The sequence below is a fragment of the Hemitrygon akajei genome, chromosome 4, assembly GCF_048418815.1.
Source record: "Hemitrygon akajei chromosome 4, sHemAka1.3, whole genome shotgun sequence".
Lineage (NCBI taxonomy): Eukaryota > Metazoa > Chordata > Chondrichthyes > Myliobatiformes > Dasyatidae > Hemitrygon > Hemitrygon akajei.
The window spans coordinates 191,333,808-191,357,959 of record NC_133127.1 but is presented as its reverse complement, the minus strand read 5'-3'; the positions used below and the strand labels follow the sequence as shown (position 1 = coordinate 191,357,959).

The 24,152-nt window shown below is 44.9% G+C and overlaps 1 protein-coding gene across 4 annotated transcripts in view; it reads left to right on the top strand.

Moving 5' to 3' along the window:
- myo7aa (myosin VIIAa) overlaps positions 1 to 24,152 on the top strand; it is a 274,145-nt gene that overhangs the window by 121,959 nt on the left and 128,034 nt on the right. For 3 of the 4 annotated variants that reach the window (XM_073044265.1, XM_073044264.1, XM_073044263.1), the window contains 6 exons: positions 1,886 to 2,005; positions 4,677 to 4,819; positions 12,090 to 12,300; positions 13,032 to 13,167; positions 18,598 to 18,704; positions 23,910 to 24,047. In XM_073044265.1, coding sequence (XP_072900366.1) covers positions 1,886 to 2,005; positions 4,677 to 4,819; positions 12,090 to 12,300; positions 13,032 to 13,167; positions 18,598 to 18,704; positions 23,910 to 24,047 — 855 coding nt within the window. Of the gene's footprint in view, positions 1 to 1,885; positions 2,006 to 4,676; positions 4,820 to 12,089; positions 12,301 to 13,031; positions 13,168 to 17,414; positions 17,501 to 18,597; positions 18,705 to 23,909; positions 24,048 to 24,152 lie in introns of those variants that run through there. The other variant, XM_073044267.1, reaches the window with a different exon arrangement.

Here is a 24,152-nt window from a genome sequence, read left to right as displayed (position 1 = left end):
GTGTGTTAACAACATCAGTGTGCAAGAAAAAGAGTTTCTGTTGGTAGTGAGGTGCAGTGGAAAGTTTCATGTATGTGCCATCTAGGCAGATCATTCCCTACATAAATACAGCAAGGTGGATCAAAAGGAAAAACAATAACAATGTAGATATAGAGCAGTCCAAGTAGACAATAAGGTGAAAACTCGTGAGGTAGATTGTGAGGTCAAATTCATCTTCATTGTACAAGAGGTCCGTTCAGGAGTCTGATAGCAGGTTGAAGTTGTCCTTGACCATGCTGGTGTGATGGATGTTCACTTTCCAGGGCCAAGAGGCTTATTTTTAACCTCAGCTTTCTAGAACAGCAGCAAGACCTTTCCAAAGGGTCAGAGTTGTTTGTGACAAAGGTAAACTTCTAGCCACTATTCCTTGCTCAGCTTCTAGTAAGTAAGTAGGCAATGAGGTCTTGTCGGCCCATATTTAATTGACATAAAACAATGGGGTAATGTTAATTGGCCTTTATCAAGCCAGACAACAGTGGTTAAGTTATTTGCACCATTGTGACAAGAGTACACAGAAGCTTGTAGACCAGACTGAACTTGTCACTTAGCACATCAAATATGGTCACAGTTGATCAATCAATAGTTGGGATATTTATGTTTTCAGAGTCCTCTCTAACACCATTAATTTTGGGGTGTCTGGGATCTCTGTCCCCAGAAGCTTTTTGACCATCTGTGTGAATCCGTTTGTCCCAGCAAAGGTATCTGAACAACATCTGCAGATAATGTTAATGAGTAGCAAAACAGTATAAATGTTAGGAAGCTTTGGGGATTGTCAGGAATGACGAGGAGAATAGCAGAAAGACGGTGACAGAAAGAAGAACATGAGCAGGGTGCACGATCTTCCTTTCAGAGTTGGGGGATTCAGGCATAGGTTTAAGGCAAGAGGGGAGAGATTTAATAGGAATTTGAGGAGAAAGTATTTCATTCTGAGAGTGGTGGCTATATAAAACAAGCTGCCAGAGGAATTGGTTGAGGCAGGTACAATTATAGCCATTTAAAAGGGATTTGGACAGGTAGATGAATAGGAAAGTTTAGAGTGATATGGGACTAGCTTGACTGGGAATCTTGGTTAGCATGGACCAGTTGGGCTGAAGGGCCATTTCCATGCTTCGCCTCTATGAACCTGGTGAGTTTAAAGAGTGGCTGGGAAATGGGGCCCAGGTGAGTTTAAAAGTGAGTGCAGGAAACCAAATCCAATGAGCCAGATGCTAAAACACTAGAAATTCCCAACATTTCAAATGTAGAGCATGAAACAGTATGGCATAGGAACAGGCTCTTTGGCCTACCATGTTATGCTGAGCCTATTAAATTAGTGGTCAAATTCCCAACTAAACTGTCGCTTCTGCCTACACAATGTCCATATCCTTCCATTTCCACACAGTCATGTGCCTATCTAAACATTTCTTAAAAGTCCCTAATGTATCCAAAGGCAGCACATTCCAAGCATCCACCACTAAGTGTATTAGAAACAAACCTGCCGGCACATCTCCTTTCAACTTGCCTTAAATAAGAGGGTTTCCAAACTCTTTATGCCATGGACCCGTGCCATTAGCGGAGGTGTCCGTGGTAGACCCCAGGTTGGGAACCCCTGCTTTAAATGCTTGCCTTCTGATATGCATTTGGATATGAACTTACTGGAGTTTTAGAAAATATCTCAAGTGCAATGCCTGGAGGTGCTTTAGAAATTATCCTTTGCCTGTCCTTCATTCCCTCTCAGCTCTTTGGCCAGTTCATCACTTGAGGCAATTTAATTCTCATTTATTACAATGCAGATGTTTGACATAAAAACAACAGATCTCCAGTACGGACACACTTTTAATCTGGGGTGATTTCCTCGTTCCTTCAGGTTGACTGCCTGGACCTTCAGAACTGCCTTACCAGCCGCACCATTATAACGAGGGGAGAGACCGTCTCCACTCCTCTCAACATGGAGCAAGCTCTCGACGTCCGCGATGCTTTTGTGAAGGTGAGAAATAACCACTAAAATAACCAATAAAAAATACAGAAATAACCACTGCAATCTGCCTTAAGCTGGGTTATTGGCGCCTTAAAAACTAGTCGCTTCGGGCAGATGGAGCTCATTAACCGTGGCTGGCAGCTCATGTAGGAGAGGGAAAACTCTGATCCAAACCTCCGCTGCCTTGCGGCTACACCCACTCATGGGAAAGGCTTCGGGAGTAAATCCCCAAGGGAAAGGGGGGAGAGAAATCCAGAGCTGGAGAACTTAAGGCAGTCTTATGTTGAGTTCAACACTGACTGGCAACTTCTGCAACTCTGCTGGTGCCAAACTCTATTGGTTTCTGCCGTTCCTTTGGACTCATCAGCTGTGTGGAGAGGGGGAGCCTGATGCATGGCCGTAACTTGCTCTCCATATCGTACTATCCTGGCTTGCGTATCACGTAGAAGACAACATCCATAGTTGACCCTGACAAACAGAGGACCTCTATCACTGCACTGCCCAGCAGCCCACCAATTTAACCCTGGCCTAATCACAAGACAACGTACAATGACCAATTAACCTACTAACCGGCATATCTTTGGAAGGTGGGAGGAAACCCCCCCCCACCGAGTCACGGGGAGAGTGTGCAAGCTCCTTACAGACAGTGGCGGAATTGAACCCGGGTCACTGGTGCTGTTACGAAGTGGCTCCGCTGAGTAGACACCTTGATTTGAAAAGAAAAGAAGAGGCTGGGATCGTACTCGGGGTGGGGGGAAGGGGGAGTATGAAGGTTGTGAGTGATTGGTTTAGAAGTGCAAATAAGTTCCTTTTATTACCCTTTGTGGGTTGTTTAAGAATTAGGGATATAGAGTTAAATTTCTAGGCAAATAACACAAAAGTTGTCTCTCTCAACAGATGATGCCTGGCCTGAATGTTTACAGTGTTACAGTGTCAGGGTTTCAGCAAGTTTGCATTTAAAGTTTTAGAATTGGATAATGTGGCCAACAGTTCCATGTCAGCCAATATTCCCATCCAAGCTAGTCCTATTTGCCTATAGTACATGTGGACCATATCTCTCTAAAACAGGGGTCCTCAACCTGGGGTCCACAGACCCCTTGGTTAATGGTAGGGGTCCATGGAAGAAAAAGGATTGAGAAGCCCTGCTCTAAACCTTTCCTATCCATGTACCTGTCCAAGTACCTTTTTAGATATTGTCAGTATACCTGCCCAAACCACTTCCTTGAACAGCTCCATATAGTGACCACACTCGAAGTGGGGGAAAATCCCTCTGATTCCTATATCCCTTAAATCCATGCCCTCTAGTTCTTGATCCCCAGCCCTGGGGAAAGGCTGTGTGCCTTTGCTCTATCAATGCCCCTCAATTTTAGACTCCTTTGGAGGATCACATCCTCAGTCTCCTACACTCCAACCTCCTCAAGATCTTTTGATTTTTTTTCCCCCCCTTTGGGAGTAGTTATGATCTGGATTTGCCTTTCCAAACAAATTCTGGGAATACAGTAGACCCGTGCCTTGGGAAGGGTATTAGGAGTTGGTGAGCAAATCCTTTGCAGAGCTCTGGGGAAAATCCTTTTCAGAGTTCTGTGACTGATAGGATTGTTCTACTTGGAGTAAGTATAAACTGGATGGGCTGAGTGGGGTGGCACATCAGCACTGCAGTTGGGACAGTGCTTTACAGTGCCAGTGATCAGGGTTCAGTTCTCGTTGTTGTCAGTAAGGAGTTTGTATGTTGACCACGTGGGTTTCCACCAGGTGCTTCTGTTTCCCCCCACATTCTGAAGATGTACGGGTTAGGGTTAGTGAGTTGTGGGCATGCTGTGTCATTGGCGCTGGAAGCATTATGACACGCGGGCTACTCCTCAGACGGTGTTGGTTGTTGACACAAGCGGCACATTTCACTGGATGTTTCGCTGTTTCAACATTCATGTGACAAATAAAGCTATTTTTTAATATAATCTTGTACACCTCTGTCAAGTCAGCAGGCGACATTTGGTGAAGGAGGCAGAGAAGCGACAATGAATACAGTGGAGTCAAAATAGAACGAGTTTGAATTTGAAGTTCCTTAATCTGACCTGGATGTACTTTCTACCTCCCTCCAACACTTACGCCCATTATCAGTGGCATCCAGAAAACCTTCAAATGGTGATGCCTCTAAAAGGCAGCTTCCATCATTGAGGACCCCCATCACCCTGACCTGCCCTCTTCTCATTGCTACCTTCAAGGAGATTTATGAACGGACAATGAACCAAACCATAAGCACTACCTCACTATAGTTATTTATGCAGTATATGTGCCTAAGACTTTGGCACAGTACTGTAAATATTATCAGTTGCCTATCCAGGTACAGCCACATAGACAACAATTGCCCGGAAAGGGCATCAGTGCTCTCTACTTCCTCAGGAGCAGGAACCATCAGGGAGGAGGTGGAGGAGCCTAAAGGCACATTTCAGGAACAGCTCTTCCCCTCTGCCATCAGATTTCTGAATGGACATTGAACCCAGGAACACTTCCTCAGTGATTTCTTCCCTCTTTTTTTTTGCACTACATATTTAATTTATTTTTTTATATATATACTTTTTGTAATTTATCATTTTTATTATTATGCGATGCAATGCACTGCTGCATAACAACAAATTTCACATCAATGCTGGTGATTTTAAATCTGATTCTAATTCTGAAGGGTATCTATGGACGACTCTTTGTCTGGATAGTGGAGAAGATTAATGCGGCAATTTATAAACCTCCATCCCGGGAGCCCAAGGTTGTGCGCCGGTCAATCGGTTTACTAGATATCTTTGGGTTTGAAAACTTCCATTCGAACAGGTAAGACTAGACTCCATACTTTCACAAGCACCTTACCCTGACCTTGGGCATCTGGGCCATTCAAACCACTGAGTGCTAAATATTCATGGTTTTATTAGTGAAGTGGGAGGTTGGCTTTAAGTGATGCGTTTATGTTAGGAACAAGAGTAAGTGATTCGGTCCCTAGTCAGGGAGTCATAGAGCGCCACAGCACAGAAATGAGCCCTTTGGCCCATCTACTCTGTGCTGAACTATTATTCTGCCTAGTTCCATTGAGCCATACATAGACCATAGCTCTCCATGCACGTATTCAAATTTCTCTTAAGTGTTGAAATCAAATCTTCATCAGCCATGTCAGTGTTCTTCTCCAAGATTTTTGCTCTGATGTTCTTTTTGTAGCAAAAAATCAGTTGCCTTGCTCTGAAAAACTTCAAATGTCCATCAATCCAAAGATTTGTTTGGCATGGGGGAAATGGCCATTCCTGGGTCACCACTGCCCAACTTATGGACATTCTCAGATACATACAAACTTCCTTTACATTCTGTAACAGCCAAGACCTCCCACCTGAGATTTCTCTCCTGTCTGCCTGTGTTTGTCCCATCTCCTGTTCTTCTTGCGATTGCCATCACAAGGGTGGTGCGGAGACTTGGTTTCCACGCAGCCAGGCTCCGGAGCAGTTATCACCCTGCAGCCATTGGGCTCCTGGACCAGCTTCTCTCACCCCAGTGCTGGACTGGCTCCGCAGCCTGTGGACTCGGATCTGCCATTCCTGTTCTCGGTATTAGTTGCTTTCTTTTACTATTTGCACAATTTGCCCCCTTTTGCACTTTGGAAGTTGGTCGGTCTCTGTGGATGCTATCGTGTTTCTTTTTTTTTCCCTCTGGGTGTCTGCAAGAAAATGAATCTCAGGTTTGTATCTGGTATACGTACCTTGTGATGGCTGGGTGGAGATACGTATCTACCTAAGGAGGTAGAGATGTACCTGCCTTCCCTCCACGAACCTGCAGGTCACCCTTGGGCAAGGTGTAGCACCTGCTTAGCACCCCCACGGATCAGGGTCATGTGAAGCCATGGGAGCTGGTGCTGGATGGTCGTATGAACAGCTGGTGCATATCACAAGTCCTGGTTATGCTTGCTTTGAATTTTAAACTTCGAACTACATTATACTCTGCTGAGTTTATCCAGTATATTCTGTGTTGCTCTGGATTTCTGCCATCTGCAAAATCTCTTGTATTTTTTCATTATTACTAGATTCAAAAGTTCAACATACCTGTGCATATATTGTACCTACAAACTGCAGAACATCTTTCATTTCCTTCTCCATTTTTAGTAATTATTCCATCATCAAGGAACCCCACCATCCAGGCCTTGATCTCTTCTTGCTGCTGTCTTCAGGAAGAAGGTGCAGGAACCTCAGGATACTCACCACCAGGTTCAGGAACACTTATTACTCCTCAACTATCAGGCTCTTAAACCAGAAAGGATAATTTTACTTGCCTTAATACTGAACTGTTTCCACAACATATGGACTCACTATCTCATGTTCTTGATATTTATCAGTTCATTTTCATTCCATTCCATTCCATTCCATTCATCTGTCCATCCATCTGTCTATCATTGTCATCTTTTTCTATTTTGTATTTGTACAGCTTGTTCTTTTCATATTGGGTGTGGTGTTTCATTGATTATGTTGTGTTTCTTGTGTATGCTCTCAAAAAATGAATTTCAGGATTGTATATGTTGACATGTACTTTGATAATAAATTTACTTTGAATTTGAATTTACCAGTTTTGTGTGCCTTTACCTTCAGGACAATACTGAGGAGGTACAGTTAGCATTGTGTATTTTTTTTTCTTGTACCTTCCAACTTGTAGGCAAATCAACTCCTCACGGGCATCTGTATAAAATGGAACTTGCTAGTTACCCAGGGAGGGACCTGTACTAAATTTCACCAGCTCAGGGTGTCGGAGTTCTGAGTTTAATTCTGGTACTATCTTAGAGTTGTGTTCCTTCTCCCGATGACTGAGTGGGGTCATTCTGGGTGCTCCAGTTTCCTGCCACAGTCCAAAGAAGTGCTATTTGGAAGGTTAGTTGGTCGTTGTAAATTGTCCTGTGATTAGGCTAGGGTTGCTGGGTTGTGCGTCACATTGGGGCCTGATCCTTGCTGTATCTCCACATAAATAAAGACAAAATGTCACTGAGATATATTGTTGACCTGAGCACTGGAAAAACAGGGATAGATGCAGTTTATCCCAAGAAACTGTTCAACCATTCAAAGAAACTGTCTGTTATTTGAGACAATTCCTTACCTTTACCCAACTCTCCTTCATGCTTTTTAAATTGATTAGATTTGTTTAGATCAGACTGGTTTTATTTGTCACATGTACATCAATGCATACAGTGAAACGCATTGTTTACGTCAGTGACTAACACAGTCCACAGATGAGCTAGAGAAAACCCACAAGTGTCATAGTGCTTCCAGTGCCATCATAGCTTCCTCAAGTTACTAACCCATAAGTCTTTAGGTTGTGGGAGGGAACCAGAGCACCTGGAGGGATCCCACATGCTCGTGCGTAGAATGTACAAACTCCTTACAGACAACAGTGGGAATTGAATCGCAATCTTAAATCAGGTGCTGTGAAGTGTTTGCTCTAACAGTCCAGTTATGTTATTGTCCTTAATCCAGAAACCTAAACTATTGATCTAGACACTGAACTCCCTCCCTCAAATTCAGCATGGTTTCCTTCAGGGAAAATCCTGCCTGACGAACCTGTTGGAATTCTTTGAGGAGATTACAAGTAGGATAGATAAAGGGGATGCAGCGGATGTTGTATATTTGGACTTTCAGAAGGCCTTTGACAAGGTGCCACACATGAGGCTGCTTACCAAGTTAAGAGCCTATGGTATTGCAGGAAAGTTACTAACATGGTTAGAGCATTGGCTGATTGGTAGGAGGCAGCAAGTGGGAATAAAAGGATCCTTTTCTGGTTGGCTGCCAGTGACTAGTGGTGTTCCACAGGGGGTGGTGTTGGAACCACTTCTTTTTATGCTGTATATAAATGATTCAGATGATGGAATAGTTGGCTTTGTTGCCAAGTTTGCAGATGATATGAAGATTGGTGGAGGGGCAGGTAGTGTTGAGGAAACAGGTAGGATGCAGAAGGACTTAGACAGATTAGGAGAATGGGCAAGAAAGTGGCAAATGAAATACAATGTTGGAGAATGCATGGTCATGCACTTTGGTAGTAAAAATAAATGTGTGGACTATTTTCTAAATGGGAGAAAATCCAGGAATTTGAGATGCAGAGGGACTTGAGAGTCCTTGTGCAGAACACCCTGAAGGTTAACTTGCAGGTTGAGTCTGTGGTGAGAAAGGCAAATGCCATACAAGAGCAAGGATATGATGCTGAGGCTTAATAGGGCACTGGTGAGGCCTCGCCTTGAATATTGTGAACTGTTTTCAGCATCTCATCTTAGAAAAGCTGTGCTGGCATTGGAGAAACTCCAGAGGAGGTTCACAAGGATGATTCCAGGGATGAATGTTTGATGGCTCTGGGTCTGTACTTGCTGGAATTCAGAAGGACGAGGGGGGGGATTTCATTGAAACTTTTCAAATATTGAAAAGCCTACTGAGTAGACGTGGAAAGGACGTTTCCCATGGTGGGAGAGTCTAGGACAAGAGGGCACAGCCTCAGGATAGAGGAGCACCCTTTCAAAACAGATATAGAGAAATTTCTTTAGCAAAAGGGTGGTGAATTTGTGGAATTCGTTGCCACATGCAGCTCTGGAGGCCAGGTCATTGGGTGTATTTAAGGCAGAGGTTGATAGGTTCTTGATTGGACATGGCATCAAAGGTTTATAGGGAGAAGGCCGGGAACTGGGATTGAGGAGGAGATAGACAAAAGGATCAGCCATGATTGAATGGCAGAGCAGACTCAGTGGGCCAGATGGCCTAATTCTGCTCCTATGTCTTGTGGTCTTATGGTCTTACAGTCTAAACAACTACTGTCCGGTGGCACTGATGCCACTCATTGTGAAGTGCTTTGAAATGACTGGTAATGGCACATATCAAAAACTCCATTCCTGCCACATTGGACACTCACCTATATGTTTACTATAGCACCTATCGTTCACCTGACCCTGACACACCTGGAAAACAAGGACACTTCTGTCAGAATGCTGTTTCTTGATTTCAATTTGGCTTTCAACACTATTCTCCCACACAGACCTTGACGAACAAACTCCTAGTCCTTGGTCTAAATAGACCACAGTGCCACTGGGTGTTGGACTTCCTAACCAACACGCCTCAGATGGTCAGGATGCACAACTGCTCTCCCCCCTCCCCCCATCATCCTCAACGTGGATGTCCTCGAGGGCCCATGGCTGCATATTCTGCTCACACATGACTACATGGTCAAACACCTGAGCAATCACATTGTCACGCTTGCTAATGACATGATATTCACCAACAATGAGAAATGGCCCACAGAAGTAAGGTGGAAGATCTTAAGGCCTGATGTAAGGAAAATAACCTCTCTTTCAATGTCAACCTGACAAAGGAAGTAGTTATTGAGAGCAGAAGAACTTGCATCATTCACGTCCCTCTTCACTTCAGTGACACAGCAGTGGAAACTTTAAGCAGTTACAAACTCTTGGGAGTGCACATCACACACAAACTTTCATGGTCCCAGAGCACACTCTACACAATCAGGAAAGCTCACCAATGCCTCTACTTTCTGAGGAGGCTGAAGAGAGCTGGACCACGCACGTCCATATTTGTCCCATTGTACAGATACAGAGTAGAGAGCATCCTATCAGGGTTCATCACTGCATGGTAAGGGAACTGCACCACAGCAGACAGGATGGCTCTACAATGGGTAGTTAAAAACCACCCTATGTATCACTGGCACCAGCCTACCTGCCATCGAGGACGTGTATACAGTGAGGTGCAGGAAACAGGCCAGTAACATCATGAAGGATCACACCCACCCTGCTCACGGACTGTTTGTCCCACTCCAATCAGGGAGGGGGGCTATGCGGCATCCCCGCCAGGACCACCAGACTCAAAACAGTTACTTTCCTCAAGCTGTGAGGCTGATCAACATCTCCGCCCATTAACCCACCCGACCACCACTACTTAATCATTTCCTGTCAGTCACTCCTGTGCCTAGTGTCCCTTTATGGACATGCAATCAATCTATGGATATAAGCTAACTTGTTTATTTATACTAAACCTTGGTATTCAATACCATCATTCCTTCAAAACTAATCAATAAGCTTCAGGACCTAGGCCTCAAACCCTTTTGTGCAACTGGATCCTCGATTTCCTACCTTGCAGACCCCAGTCAGTTCAGATTGATAACATCTCCTGCACAATCCCCATCAGCACAAGTGTACACAAGGCTGTGTGCTTATCCCCCTGTTCTATTCACTTTATTCTAATGACTGCGTGGTTAAGCAAAGCTCTAATGCTATGCTTAAGTTTGGTGATGACACCACTGTTGTTGGCCGAATCAAAGGTTGTAACAGATCAGCATGTAGGAGCGAGATTCAAAATCTGCCTAATTGGTCCCACAACAACCTCACTCAAAGTCAGCAAGACCAAGGAGCTGATTATTGACTTCAGGAGGAGGAAAGCAGAGGTACACGAGCCAGTTCTTTTTGGGGGATCAGAGGTGTCGATGATCGGCAACATTAAATTCCTCAGTGTTATCATTTCAGCGGTTATATCCTGGGCCCACTAAGTGCCATTCTGAAGAAAGCACAGCGACACCTCTACTTAGAAGTTTGCAAAGATTCAGCATGTCATCTAAAGCTTTGACAAGCATCTATAGATGTGTGGCAGAGAATATATTGATTGGTTGCATCACAGCCTGGTATGGAAACACTTGTACAGAAAAGTCTTCAATAACTAGTGGCTATGACCCAGTCCGTCATGAGTAAAGCCCACTCCACCCTTGAGCACATCTACACGGAGTGCTGACATAGGAAAGCAGATCCATCATCAAGGACCCCCACCATCCAGATCATGCACTCTCACTGCTGCCATAAGGAAGAAGGTAAAGGACCTGATTTGGGAACAGTTATTACCCCTCAGCCATCAGTCTCTTGAACCAAGTGGATAACTTCACTCGCCCCTTCACTGAACTGTTCCCGCAAACTATAGACTCGCTTTCAAGGACTCTTCATCTCATGTTCTCAATATTTATTGTTTGTTCATTATTTATCATCATTTTTCTTTTTGTATTCACACAACCGGTCATGTTTTGTAAGTTGGTTGTTTTTCCATCCTTTTGGGTGTGGACTTTCATTGATTCTATTGTGCTTTTTGTAGTTACTGTGAATGCCCACAAGAAAATGAACCTCAGTGTGTTTAGTGACATATAAGTACTTCGATAATAAATTTATTTTGAACTTTGAACTTGAGTACTGGAATTAACATGAAACAATCTTGAACCTGGACTGTGAAGTCAGGAGTCCTTCTTATCATACAGGAGTCTGATGACAGTGAGGTAGACGTTGTCCTGCAGCCTGGTAAAACATACTTCCTGGCTTTTATTTATCTTCAGTCCAATGTGAGAGGGGAGAAGAGAATGTCCGGAGTGGGAGGGGTTTTTGATTGTGCTTTCTGCTTTACTGAGGCAGTGCGAAGCATAGGCAGAATCCATAGGGGGTTTCTGTGATGTACTGGGCTGTGTCCACACTAATTTCTTGTGATCACATGCAGAGCAGTTGCCATAACAAACCACGATGCATCCAGATAGGCTCCTTTCTGTGTTACATCAACAATAATTGGTTAAGAGTCTCAGAGACATGCCGAATTTCTTTAGCCTCCTGAGAAAGTAGAGGTATTGGTGAGTTTGCTTGGCCCTGACATCAACATGGTTGGACAGGCAATTTATGGCGTTCATATCTAAGAACGTGAATTTCTCAACCCCACGTTGATTTTATGCACAATCAGATAATGTTGTTACAGTAGTTATTGAGTGATAGAGCACTACAACACAGAAACAGGCCCTTTGGCGCATCCAGTTATGCTGAACCATAATTCTGCCCAGTCACATTGACCCATACTGAGTGCTGCTATGAAATTCCATTGTGGTCCTCTGCATTGGCCTGGTAAGGTGCTCAATTGCACGAGCACCACGTTCAGCAGTGATGAGCACCAGCGGTAATTCACTGGAAGTCTCAGCGACACCGGTCGCAAAAGAACGTTTCCATGCAAGGTGAAGAGAATGGGTGGTACTCCTCACCCCCGAAAGGCTCTAATTACCATCTGCTTCCCTGCAGCTTTGAGCAGCTCTGCATAAACTTTGCCAACGAGAACCTGCAGCAGTTCTTCGTCCGCCACGTGTTCAAGCTGGAGCAGGAGGAGTATAACTTGGAGAACATCAACTGGCAGCACATAGAGTTCACCGACAACCAGGACGCTCTCGATATGATCGCACTCAAGCCCATGAACATAATTTCCCTCATCGATGAGGAGAGCAAATTCCCCAAGGTAGGTGGGAGGGCAATAGAGGGTGTAGAATCAATGAGGGCTCATTAACATTCTCCAGAGGTTGTTCCTCTAAATGCTGGTTCACCAGATCCCCATCAGCTCGTCGAGTCGTTTTGCCCCCCCCCCACCCCTCCGATCATTCACCATATCCCTGCAAATTATTCTCAACCAATTAGCTTCCTTTACGTGATCAGAGGCAAATGCAAAATCATAACACAAGCAGCAAGTCCAAAATAAAAAAGAACTGTTTATATATTTTAAAACATTAAATTAAATATTTCTTATTGCAATTTATAGTTTTTATTATTGTGTTTTGCAATGTAAGACACATTTCACAGCATATGATTTTAGCCCGTTTCTGATTCTTTGATTTGAAATGTTAAATGTTTCTTTCACAGATGCTGCCTGACCAGCTGAGAGTTTTCTAATTTTTCTTTTGGACTCCCTGCTTGTGATTTGATTTCTATTTGCCTCTCATCTTTCTCCTCTGCACGGTTATGTGATTGACCCTGAGCAAGATTTGCACAGGAGAAAGGCAAGGAGAAGGGGGCTGAGAGGGAAAAGGGATCAGCCATGATGAAATGGCAGAGCAGACTCGATGGGCCAAATGGCCTAATTCTGCTCCTATATCTTATGGTCTTATCTTAATGTCACCTCAATGTGAAATGAAGCTACATTTGTTCTGCAATAATTCACCATAAGCTTCTATTGATAAGACTGTCTCCTCACAGGGTACTGACTCAACAATGCTGAATAAGCTGAACTCCCAGCACAAGCTGAATTCTTTCTACATCCCTCCAAAGAACAACTATGAAACCCAGTTTGGCATCAGCCATTTTGCTGGAATTGTCTTCTACGAGACGAAAGGTGGGCTGCGTTTCCCGTGTACTGAGTTAATAATTTAATGACATTCCAGTACCTGCCAAGAGTTTAATGCTTGGCATGCTCAGGGTAGTGCATGTCTAGGGTTGGAAATGGCTAATATGAGGGGACGCAACTTTAAGGTAACACACACAAAATTCTGGAGGAATGAATAAATGGTTAGCATTTTGGTGTGAAACCCCTTCTTCAAGACTGGAAAGGAATGGGGGGAGATGCCAGGATAAAAGGTTGTGGGGAGGGGGAAGGAGGTTGGCTAGAAGGTGATGGGTGAAGCCAGGAGGGTGGGAAAGGTCAGGGGCTGGAGAGGAAGGAATCTGATGGGAGCGGAGAGTGGACCATAGGGGAAAGGGAAGGAGGAGAGGATCCAGGGTGAGAAGAGGTGAGAGTGGGGAATAGAAAAAGGGAACTTTAAGGTGATTGAGGAAAATATAGGGAGAATGTCAGGGGTTATTTTTAACACAAAGTGGTGAGTGTGTAGAACATGCTACCGGGGTGGGGGTGGAGGCTGATACAGTAGGCACATGGATGATAGGGAAATGGAGGGATATTTGGGAGGGAAGGGTTAGATTGATCTAGCAGTAGGTTAAAAGGGCCTAACATGGGCTGAAGGGCCTGTGCTGTGCTGTACTGTTCTATGTTTTATTGTCCAGGGATCTAGATGCAGAGGCTTTGGGGATTTCTGACCGGAGTCGTGTAGCATGGAACCAGGTCCTTCAGCCCATCTTACAGAATCATGAGGGGTGTAGATAGGGATAATGTGAGCAGGCCTTCTTCACTGAGGTTGGGTGAGACGAGAACTAGAGGTCATAGGGAACTAGAGGAGGAGCATCTTCACTCAGAGGGTGGAATGAGCTGCCAGTGGAAGTGGTGGATGGAGGTTCAATTGTAATTTTTAAGAGGTGTTTGGATAAAGTACATGGATGAGAGGGGTGTGCGGGTCAGGTGAGAGTAGCTGAGATTAGGCAGATAAATGGGTTGGCAAGGACTAGGGCCTGTTTCTGTCCTCTACTGCTCCGTGGTTCTACTTATTTTTACTTTTATTTAGAGATACAGTACAGTAATAGGCCCTTCCGGCCCAATGAAACTTTGCAGCCCAATTACACCCACGTGATCAATGACCCTACTAACCTGTACATCTTAGGACTGTGGGAGGAACCAGCTGAACATGTAGGAAACCCACGTGGTCACGGGGAGAACATATAAACTCCGTACAGACGGGCAGAATTGAACCCAGGTTGCTGGCACTGTAATAGTTTTGCGCTAACTGCTACGCGAGCATGGCTCCCAAGATTGTTCTATGCCAAACAAGATTTCTATCCACTGTAGTCCTATTTGATGATACCCCTGCAATCTGTTCCTATCTTACCCACATACCTGTCCAAACGCCTTTTCAATGTTGCTCATATACCTGCCTTAGTCATTTCCTCTGACAGCTCATTCCTTCAAAGGAACCACCCTCTGTTTGGAAAAGTTGCCTCTGAGGCTCCTATTAAGTTTGCTCCTTTCTCATCTTAAACCTATGCCCACAAGCTCTTGATTTCCCCATCCTTGTGTATGTGGTGGTTCTTGGTATCGTAATCCCTAAAGCAAGAAGAGCAGGGTGAGCTGCCTCAGTACCGTTCGTCTAGTGTAACTCATGTTGACTGTGATGAAGTTCTCCAAGAGGTTCATTATGGCTACAATCAATGTATAAGCAAGGACCTAGCCCCACTGCAATTTGCCTATCAGAACAGTCGGTCAACAGCGCAGCAATGTCACTGGCTCTCCATGTGGCCTTGGATCATCAGGACGATAGCAATACCTACGCCAGCCTGAAGTTTATTGACTACAGCTCAACATTCAACACAATCCTACCCTTAACTCTAATCAACAAGCTCCCAAATCTGGGCCTCTGTCCTTCTTGCTGCAACTGGATCCTTATAGTCCTTAATGGAAGACCATAGTCTGTGCAGATCAGAAGTAATATCTCCTCCTTGATGACAGTCAACACTGATGCACCTCAAGGATACGTGCTTAGCCCACTGCTCTACTCTCTCTACCCCCATGACTGTGTGGCTAGGCACAGCTCAAACTCATTCTATAAATTTGTCAACAACACAACTATTGTTTGCAGAAATTCAGATGCTGACGAGAAGGTGTACAGGAGCAAGCTAGATCAGCTAGTTGAGTGGTGATGCAGCAGAAACCTTGCACTCAACATCAGTAAGACCAAGGAATTGATTGTGGATTTCAAGAAGGTGAAGTCGAGGGAACGCACTGAATTGAGGGATCAGAAGTGGAAAGGGTGAGCAGTTTCAAGTTCCTGGGTGTCAACATCTCTGAAGATCTATCTATGGTCTAACATATTGACACAATTATAGCCACTGTCGTGCCTTCTCTATATTTCATTAGGAGTTTGAGGAGAATTGGTATGTCACCAAAGACACTTGTGAATTTCTACAGATACACCATGGAGAGCATTCTAACTGATTGCATGACTGTCTGGTATGGAGGGGACACCGCACAGGATCGGAAAAAACTGCAGAAAGTTGCAAACTCAGCCGGCTTCAAGGGCACTGGCCTCCCCAGATCCAGGACGCCTTCAAAAGGCAATGCTTTAAAAAGCTGGCATCCATCATTCAGGGCCCCCGTTAGTGAGGAGGAGGTCCAGGAAGAGGCCTGAAAACACACACTCAATGTTGTACACAACTACTCGGAACAGGTGAATTTTGTAACCTTTAGGATTACGGGGGGAGGGTGTGGAGAAGACACATTTGGCAAAATTGGTAGGTTCAGGAACAGTTATTACCCCTCAACCATCAGGTTCCTGAACTAGAGTGGATAATTCCATTCACCTAAACACTGAACTGATTTCACAACCTATGGGATCTCTCTCAAGAACTTGACAGCACATGTTCTCAATATTTGTTTAATTATTTATTATTTTATTTTTTCCTTTTTTTATATTTGCCAAATTTGTTGTCTTCTGATTTTTCTGTCTTGGCACGTGTGGTTTTTCATTGATTCTATTGGGTTTCTTTGTATTTGCTGTGAATGCCCCCAAGAAAATGAATCTCAGGGTTGTATATGGCGACATATATATACTTTGATAATAAATTTGTTTTGAACTTTAGCTCAGAGCTCCAGTGACAAGTGGCCATGGCCCTCCATAACCCTCCCATCTGTGTACCTGTCCAAACTTCTCTGAAATGATATAATTGAACCTGCATAGACATAGATACATAGAATAGTACAGCACATTACAGGCCCTTCGGCCCACAATGTTGTGCCAACCCTCAAACCCTGCCTCCCATATAACCCACCCCCCCCCCCCACCTTAAATTCCTCCATATACCTGTCTAGTAGTCTCTTAAACTTCACTAGTGTATCTGCCTCCACCACTGACTCAGGCAGTGCAATCCACGCACCAACCACCCTCTTGAGTAAAAAAAACACTTCAGTGGCAGTTCCTTCTACACTCGCGCCACCATCTGGGTGAAGAAGTTCTGAGGCAGGGCTTCGACCTGAACATAGAATGCAGAACATAGAAATCTACAGCACATTACAGGCCCTTCAGCCCACAATGTTGGGCTGACCATGTAACCTACTCTATAAAATGCCTAAAATTTCCCTAGCACGTAGCCCTCTATTTTTCTAAGCCCCATGTACCTATCTAAGAGGCTCTTAAAAGACCCCATTGAATCTGCTTGAAGACCTGAGGCATCAATCATTCTCATTCCTCCCCCCACACCCACAGATGTTTGCTCAACCCTCTTGAATTCCTCCAGCTCTTTGTTTTCCTTCCTTTTAACCATCAAGTTCCTGAACCAGCTTCACTCGCAAGTCTGAATTGATTCTATGCTTTCAAGGTCTCTACTTCTCAAATTTTCAGTTTTTTTTTATTTCCACTGTTGGTCTTTTGCACATTGGTTGTTTGTCAGTCTTTGTGTATAGTTTTTCATGAATATTATTGTTGTACTTTATTTTTCCCATAAATGCTTTAAGAAAATGAATCTCATGGTGACATAAATGTAGCTTGGTAATAAATTTACTTTGAATACACTTAGACATTTTTCCCCAGGGATGGAGAACTAAAAGCTCTGAGGTCAAGTGTTAAAGGTGAGAGGCGAAGGATTGGAGTGGTAATGACAACGTAACAAGAGGACCGTTGAATATCACTTTTTTATTGTTAAAGTGCACTTGCGTTCACCTTGGTAATGCTAAAATAACTGCCTGGGCATTTAAGAGAAAACGGTGATGTCATTTTGCATGGGCGGAGTAGAGCGAAGAACTGCCGTGTTCCAGAAAGGACGACGCTCGAATGCTTTTCCCAGGTTTGGTGAGGAAAAATTTCCGTGATTAAATTGATCAGTGCTGGAGAGCCTGATTTGTGAAGTTCCTTAACTGACCTGCTAGCGTGAGTGAGGAGAACTCACTTCAAAGTCTAGCCTATATGTGTTTGGAAGATAAGCACGTACATGCCAAATATTTGCCACTACCTTATTGGTTTTGTATATTTTGTTTTAGTTATTTTCATACTGCATATGTAACAAGGGTTGGTCTGAAGTTAAACTGAGATTGTAATAACAAGAACAGTTTTTTATTTATTTTGTCTTTTTTATTTCCTCTTTCTGCAATAAAACATCTAAAACTGATAAAGGAGTTTTAAGACCCGAAAAAGTACTTGTTGTCCCGTGTGTGTATTTTTCCCCAGGCTACAAAAGTAAAATAATTGTATTTTAGTAATAGTTTTTACTTTGACTTTGAGATTTTTAGCATCAGCAGTCTCTTGTATCTCCAGGCCATCGGAGTGGCTGGGAAAGGAAGGAAGTATCTGAACTATTGTGGCTTTTTTGCCTGGGCCTGAAATTTGAGTTTTAGGAAGAAGGAGCCATTGGACGAGGTTCTCCATGGCTGATGCATTATATTGCTAGCCCTGCTAATGAATGTCCAGAGGGCTATAAAGTAGTCTCGGTCACAGCAGGGACTAGGGTTCAAACCACAGTGTCACCTATGTACATCCACCCAGAAGAGGGGCATCAGAGGCAATGTGGCACAGCAGCCATGTGGGAGTCGGTGCTGACTCCGGTGTGCGCTTGGCAGAAGACAGATGTACTGTGTTTTACCGCAGACTGCTGCAACATTCATGAACTCAGGGAACTGGTATATTTTTTGTGTGTGATTGTACTTTACTGCTGTCTTATGTACTCTGTGTGCCTTGTACTGTGAATGACTGTTGGTACTGTGTGTTGCTTGCTGGCCCCAGAGTAATGCAGTTTCATTTGACAGTATTTATGGGTATTAATGTATGGTTGAATGACAATTAAATTTGAACTTGAAGTAAAGAGAAAACCAAAGGGTGCTTTTGAGCCACTCCAACCTACCAATATCTGCCAAACCAAAGCCTTGAACTGTTGCTTCTCTCTCCTCTGACAGGTTTTCTAGAGAAAAATCGTGACACACTTCACGGAGACATCATCCAGCTGGTCCACTCCTCCAAGAATAAGTTCATCAAGCAGATCTTTCAGGCTGATGTAGCCATGGTAACTATCAAATCTTTAATTGTTCGTATTTCCCATTCTATAGAAGGAGGATGTTCGTTCTGTTTGGGGCAAAGTCTGTTCCAGATCATTTATGTCCTTCCTCCACCCTGCCCCCATCCACACAATCCCCTGATGCTTGTTACCCCTCATTCCTGAATCTCCTGCCCCACTCATGGAGTCACAGCACAGCTCAATGGTCTCCAAGAGGACGACAACTTTGTGGTAGGGTTTGGAGGCTTGCGTGCCTCAATGACTCAGAGAGCTATGTTGGCTGGAGTCAGGGCTTTAAGCTTTGGCTCTTGATGGTCACCCATACCAAACAGGTCAAAGGTTAGAGGGCAGACTGAGTGGTCAGCCGGTCCTCCAGGTTTGAGGGTTCAGCTCAGAGCTAACAACCCTGGCTGGTGTAAAGAAATTGTTATGGAAACAGCACTGAAGAATCCTTCTACATCTGTGTGTGAAGATTTTCCTGAGTCTTCACCAGGGACTTGCATGGCTGATATTAGTGAAAACCGAGAGGCAACTACTGACACGATGAAGGAAGCAGAGATGGAGGACCTTCATTGCTGCCCTAAACGCCAACAATGCAGTGGGTAGTTAGCAAGTAAGCAACAGCCCGTTGAGCCAGAAGGGCCAGTTATTGCATTTTATCTCAGAATAAAAGTTTAAAAAAACTAGACCACAGAAGAAAGCCCTTTGGCCCATCTAGTCTATGCCAACCTGTTTTCTGTTAGTGACATCTACCCGCATCTGGACCATAGCTCTCCATACCCCACCTGTCCAAACTTCTCAAGTGTTACAGTTGAATCCACAGCCATGACTTCCACTGGCAGCTTGTTCCACACTGAGTGAAGATGTCCCAATGCATGGTATCGACCTGAATCATCAGCCATCCCTTTCCCCTGCCACACATGCTACCCAACCAGCTGAATTCCCACAGCCATTTGCTTTTGGTTCCAGGTTCCAGCAACTTGTTTCTTCAGGAGTAAATTAAGGGCTAATTTCATTCATTCATTTATTATGTAACGTGTCCTATGATCCAGGGTGGTCATGGACTTGACCATGATTGTTCTTGGCAAATTGTTCTACAGAAGTGGTTTGCCATTGCCACCTTCTGGACAGTGTATTTACAAGACGGGTGACCCCAGCCATCATCAATACTCTTCAGAGATTGTCTGCCTGGTGTCAGTGGTCACATAAGCAGGACTTGTGATATGCACCGGCTGCTCATACAACCATCCACCAATCTGCTCCCAGGGCTTCACGTGACACTGATCAGGGTAGTCATGGGGCTAAGCAGGTGCTATATTTCACCCCAAGGGTGACCTGCAGGCTAGCGGAGGTAATGAGTGCCTTACACCTCCTTTCGTAGAGATGTATCTCCATCCGGTTACCCAAAGGGGTAATTTACAGTTGTCAGTTAAACCAGCAGCTAGTTTTGAAGGATGTGGAGGATACCAGAGCATCTTGGGGAAGTTTGCACGCCTGATCCTGCTCCTGTGCCTCATGGTCTTGTGGAATTGTTGCCTCAGCACTAACTGTTGAGCATCGTTGCCACCTCTGACATCTCCACTGCTGCAAGGGTGTCTGCGGACGTAGTTGCACAGCTGCTGGAACCTCTGCCTTGCAGCACTGCAGATTCAAGTTCAACCCTACCTGTGTGGAGTTTCTACATTTTCACTCATACCAGGGTTCCCAATCAGCAGTCCATGGACGCCTTGCTTAATATTATTGGTCCATGGCCTAAAACGGGTTAGAAACCCCTGATTTACACTAATCCTATCTAATTTCATTCTTATTCTTCTGTCAATCTTCAGTAAGATCTTCCTCCTCTGGCACTCAACCAAGTCCTCTTCCAACTCCTGTGTGCTCCACTCCATGTCCACCAATGGATCCAATGGCTCTGTCAACAGCTGTAAACTTCCACATCTGGGTAGCACAGTGCCAGAGAGCTGGGTTCAATTCCAACCTTGGGTGCTCTCTGTGTGGAGTTAGCATGCTTTCCCTGCGATGTGGCTTGGTAGGGTAATTGGCCCCTGTAAATTGCCCCTCGTGTGTGAGTGAGTGGTAGAATATGGACCATGTGGATGAGAACCTGGGAGCACAGTAGCATAAACAGTCAGCACAGTGCTTTACAATGCCAGCTCTGAGATCGGGGTTCAATTCCCGCAGCCGTCTAAGGGACACATATGCTCTCCCCGTGACTGCGTAGCTTTCCTCCGGGTGCTCTGGTTTCCTCCCACATTCCAAAGGCATGCGGGTTAGGGTTAGCGAGTTGTGGGCATGCTATGTTAGCACCAGAAGCGTGCCGACTCTGGTGGACTGACCCCCAACACATCCTCGAGGCAAACACTATATTTCACTGTATGTTTTGATGCATGTTTGAGAAATAAAGCAAAGTTTTTTTTTTAAATATAGGATTAATATAATTAGGTGGTGGATGTTCAGGATGGAATCAGTGGGTCAAATGGCCTGTCTCTATGCTGTAACGTTCAAATTCTCGTTGGGGAGTCCCTCAGTGTAGTTTTGCCTGGGTGTTTAAATGCTGAGGTTTCTGAGATTTTCAGGGATTCAGAGTCAGAACCAGGTTTACTACCACTGTCTTGTGTGATGTGAAATATGGCGGCAGCGCAGTACAGGACATAAAAGTTTCTGAAAGTTAAAGCAAAAGAACAGTAGTGAGATGGTGCTCAAGAGTTCATGCGCCCTTCAGAAATCTGATGGAGGGGAAGAAACTGTTCATGAAATGTTGAGTTTGCGTCTTCAGCCTTCTGTACCTCTCTGGTAATAATGTGAAGAGGGCGTAGCAACAGATGATGAGGGTCCCGAATGATGGATGCTGCCTTCTTAAAAGACCACCGGTTAAAGGTGTCCTCAGTGGTGGGGGGAGGTCTGCCCAAAGTGGAGCAGGCCGAGTTTACAGCCCTCTGCAGCATCCTTCGATACTCTGCACTGGAGCCTCCCTACCAGGTGGTGGCGCCACCAGTCAGAATGTTCTCCACCGTACACCTGTGGAAACTTGTGGAGTCTTGGATGACATACCAAATCTTTTCAAGCCCCTATTGAGGTAGAGTTGCTGGTGTGCCGCCTCTGTGCGTCAGACCCAGGATGGATCCTTCGAGGTGTTGATGTCCAGGAACTTGAAACTGCTCACCCTTTCCTCTGCTGACCCCTCAAAGTGGACTGGCCTTATGATGAGAAGGGCAAGGTTTAATAAGGACCTGAAGAGCAACTTCTTCATGCAGATGGAGGTGTGAATATGGAGTGGAGTGGTCCACCAGAGCAAGTGGTTGAGCAGACACATTAACAACAATTAAATTGTTAATCTATAAATTAATTAATGAAGATGAGGGAACACACACCAGTTCTCAGCGAGATGGCAGCAGTGGAAAGAGTGAACAGTGTCAACTTCCTGGGTATCAAAATCTCTGAAGATGTATCCCCGCCCAACATATTGATGCAATTATGACGAAGGCACGCCAGGAGAGATGTTTGATTTGGAGTTTGAGGAGATGTGGCAGGTCATCGTGTAAATTTCTACAAATGTACCATGAGGAGTGTTCTAACTGGTTGCATCACCGTCTGGTATAGAGGAGCCACTGCATAGGATCGGGGGGAAAAAAACTGCAGGGGCTTACAAATCCAGCCAGCTCCATCATGGGCACTAGCCTCCCCACCATCCAGGACATCTTCAAAAGCCTCAAAAAAGGCAGCATCCATTAAGAACCATCATCACCCAGGACATGCCCCCTTCTCATTACTACCATCAGCATGGAAGTTCAGGAGCCCTAAAAACATACAGAACACTCACAGTTTTAGGAACAGCTTCTTCCCCCTCTGTCATCAGATTTCTGAATGGACAGTGAACCCATTTACACTACCTCGTTGTTTCGCTCTCATTTTGCACTATTTATTTAACACAAATTTTTAAATATATATTTCTTGCTGTGATTTACTGTTGCCGCAAAACAAATTTCACAACGTACACCGGTGATACTAACACGAGGAAATCTGCAGATACTGGAAATTCAAGCAACACACACAAAATGCTGGTGGAACGCAGCAGGCCAGGCAGCATCTATAGGGAGAAGCACTGTCGACATTTCGGGCCGAGACCCTTCGTCAAGACTAACTGAAAGGAAAGATAGTAAGAGATTTGAAAGTAGTAGGGGGAGGGGAAAATGCGAAATGATAGGAGAAGACCGGAGGGGGTGGGGTGAAGCTGAGAGCCAGAAAGGTGATTGGCAAAAGGGATACAGAGCTGGAGTAGGGAAGGGATCATGGGATGGGAGACCTAGGGAGAAAGAAAGAGGGAGGGGAGCACCAGAGGGAGATGGAGAACAGGCAGAGTGATGGGCAGAGAGAGAGAAAAACTAAATATATCAGAGATATGGGGTAAGAAGGGGAGGAGGGGCATTAACGGAAGTTAGAGAAGTCAATGTTCATGCCATCAGGTTGGAGGCTACCCAGCCGGTATATAAGGTGTTGTTCCTCCAACCTGAGTGTGGCTTCATCTTGACAATAGAGGAGGCCATGGATAGACATATCAGAATGGGAATGGGACGTGGAACTAAAATGTGTGGCCACTGGGAGATCCTGCTTTCTCTGGCGGACTGAGCGTAGGTGTTCAGTGAAACGGTCTCCCAGTCTGCGTCGGGTCTCACCAATATATAAAAGACCACACCGGGAGCACCGGACGCAGTATACCACACCAGCCGACTCACGGGTGAAGTGTCGCCTCACCTGGAAGGACTGTCTGGGGCCCTGAATGGTGGTGAGGGAGGAAGCGTAAGGGCTGGTGATACTAATTCTGATTCTGAGCAACTAAAAGGTACTTAACAGCTACATGGATATGGATGTTTTAGAGCAGGGGTTCCCAACTTTGTTTATGCCATGGACCCCCTGACATTAACCGATGGGTCTGTGAACCCAAGTTGGGAACCTAGAACAAATGCGGGTAAATGGGTCAGCATGGACTCTTGGGCTGAATGGCCTTTTCCCATGCTGTATTACTGACTTCCAGTTTCAATGGTTCTCATCCCTGCTGGTTAAACACTGGGCGACAGCGTTGGAGTTAAAAGTAATGCTCAACAGAATTCACCGCAGCCTACACTGCAAAAGCAAAGTGTGTCCTGTTGTTTCACTGCTTCCTGTAGCTTTGAAATTCCAATGTCCTTCCTCTGTTTTTTCTGTCTTCGCCTGCAGGGAGCAGAGACCAGGAAACGTTCGCCAACACTAAGCAGCCAGTTTAAGCGTTCGCTGGAACTGCTGATGAGAACGCTCAGCGTCTGCCAGCCCTTCTTCGTACGTTGTATCAAGCCCAATGAGTACAAGAAATCCATGGTAGGAACTGCGAAGGGTCTCGGCCCGAAACGGCATCAGTTTATTCCTTTCTCATAGATGTGCTGAGTTCCACCAGCATTTTTGTGTGTGCTACTGTAAGAACTG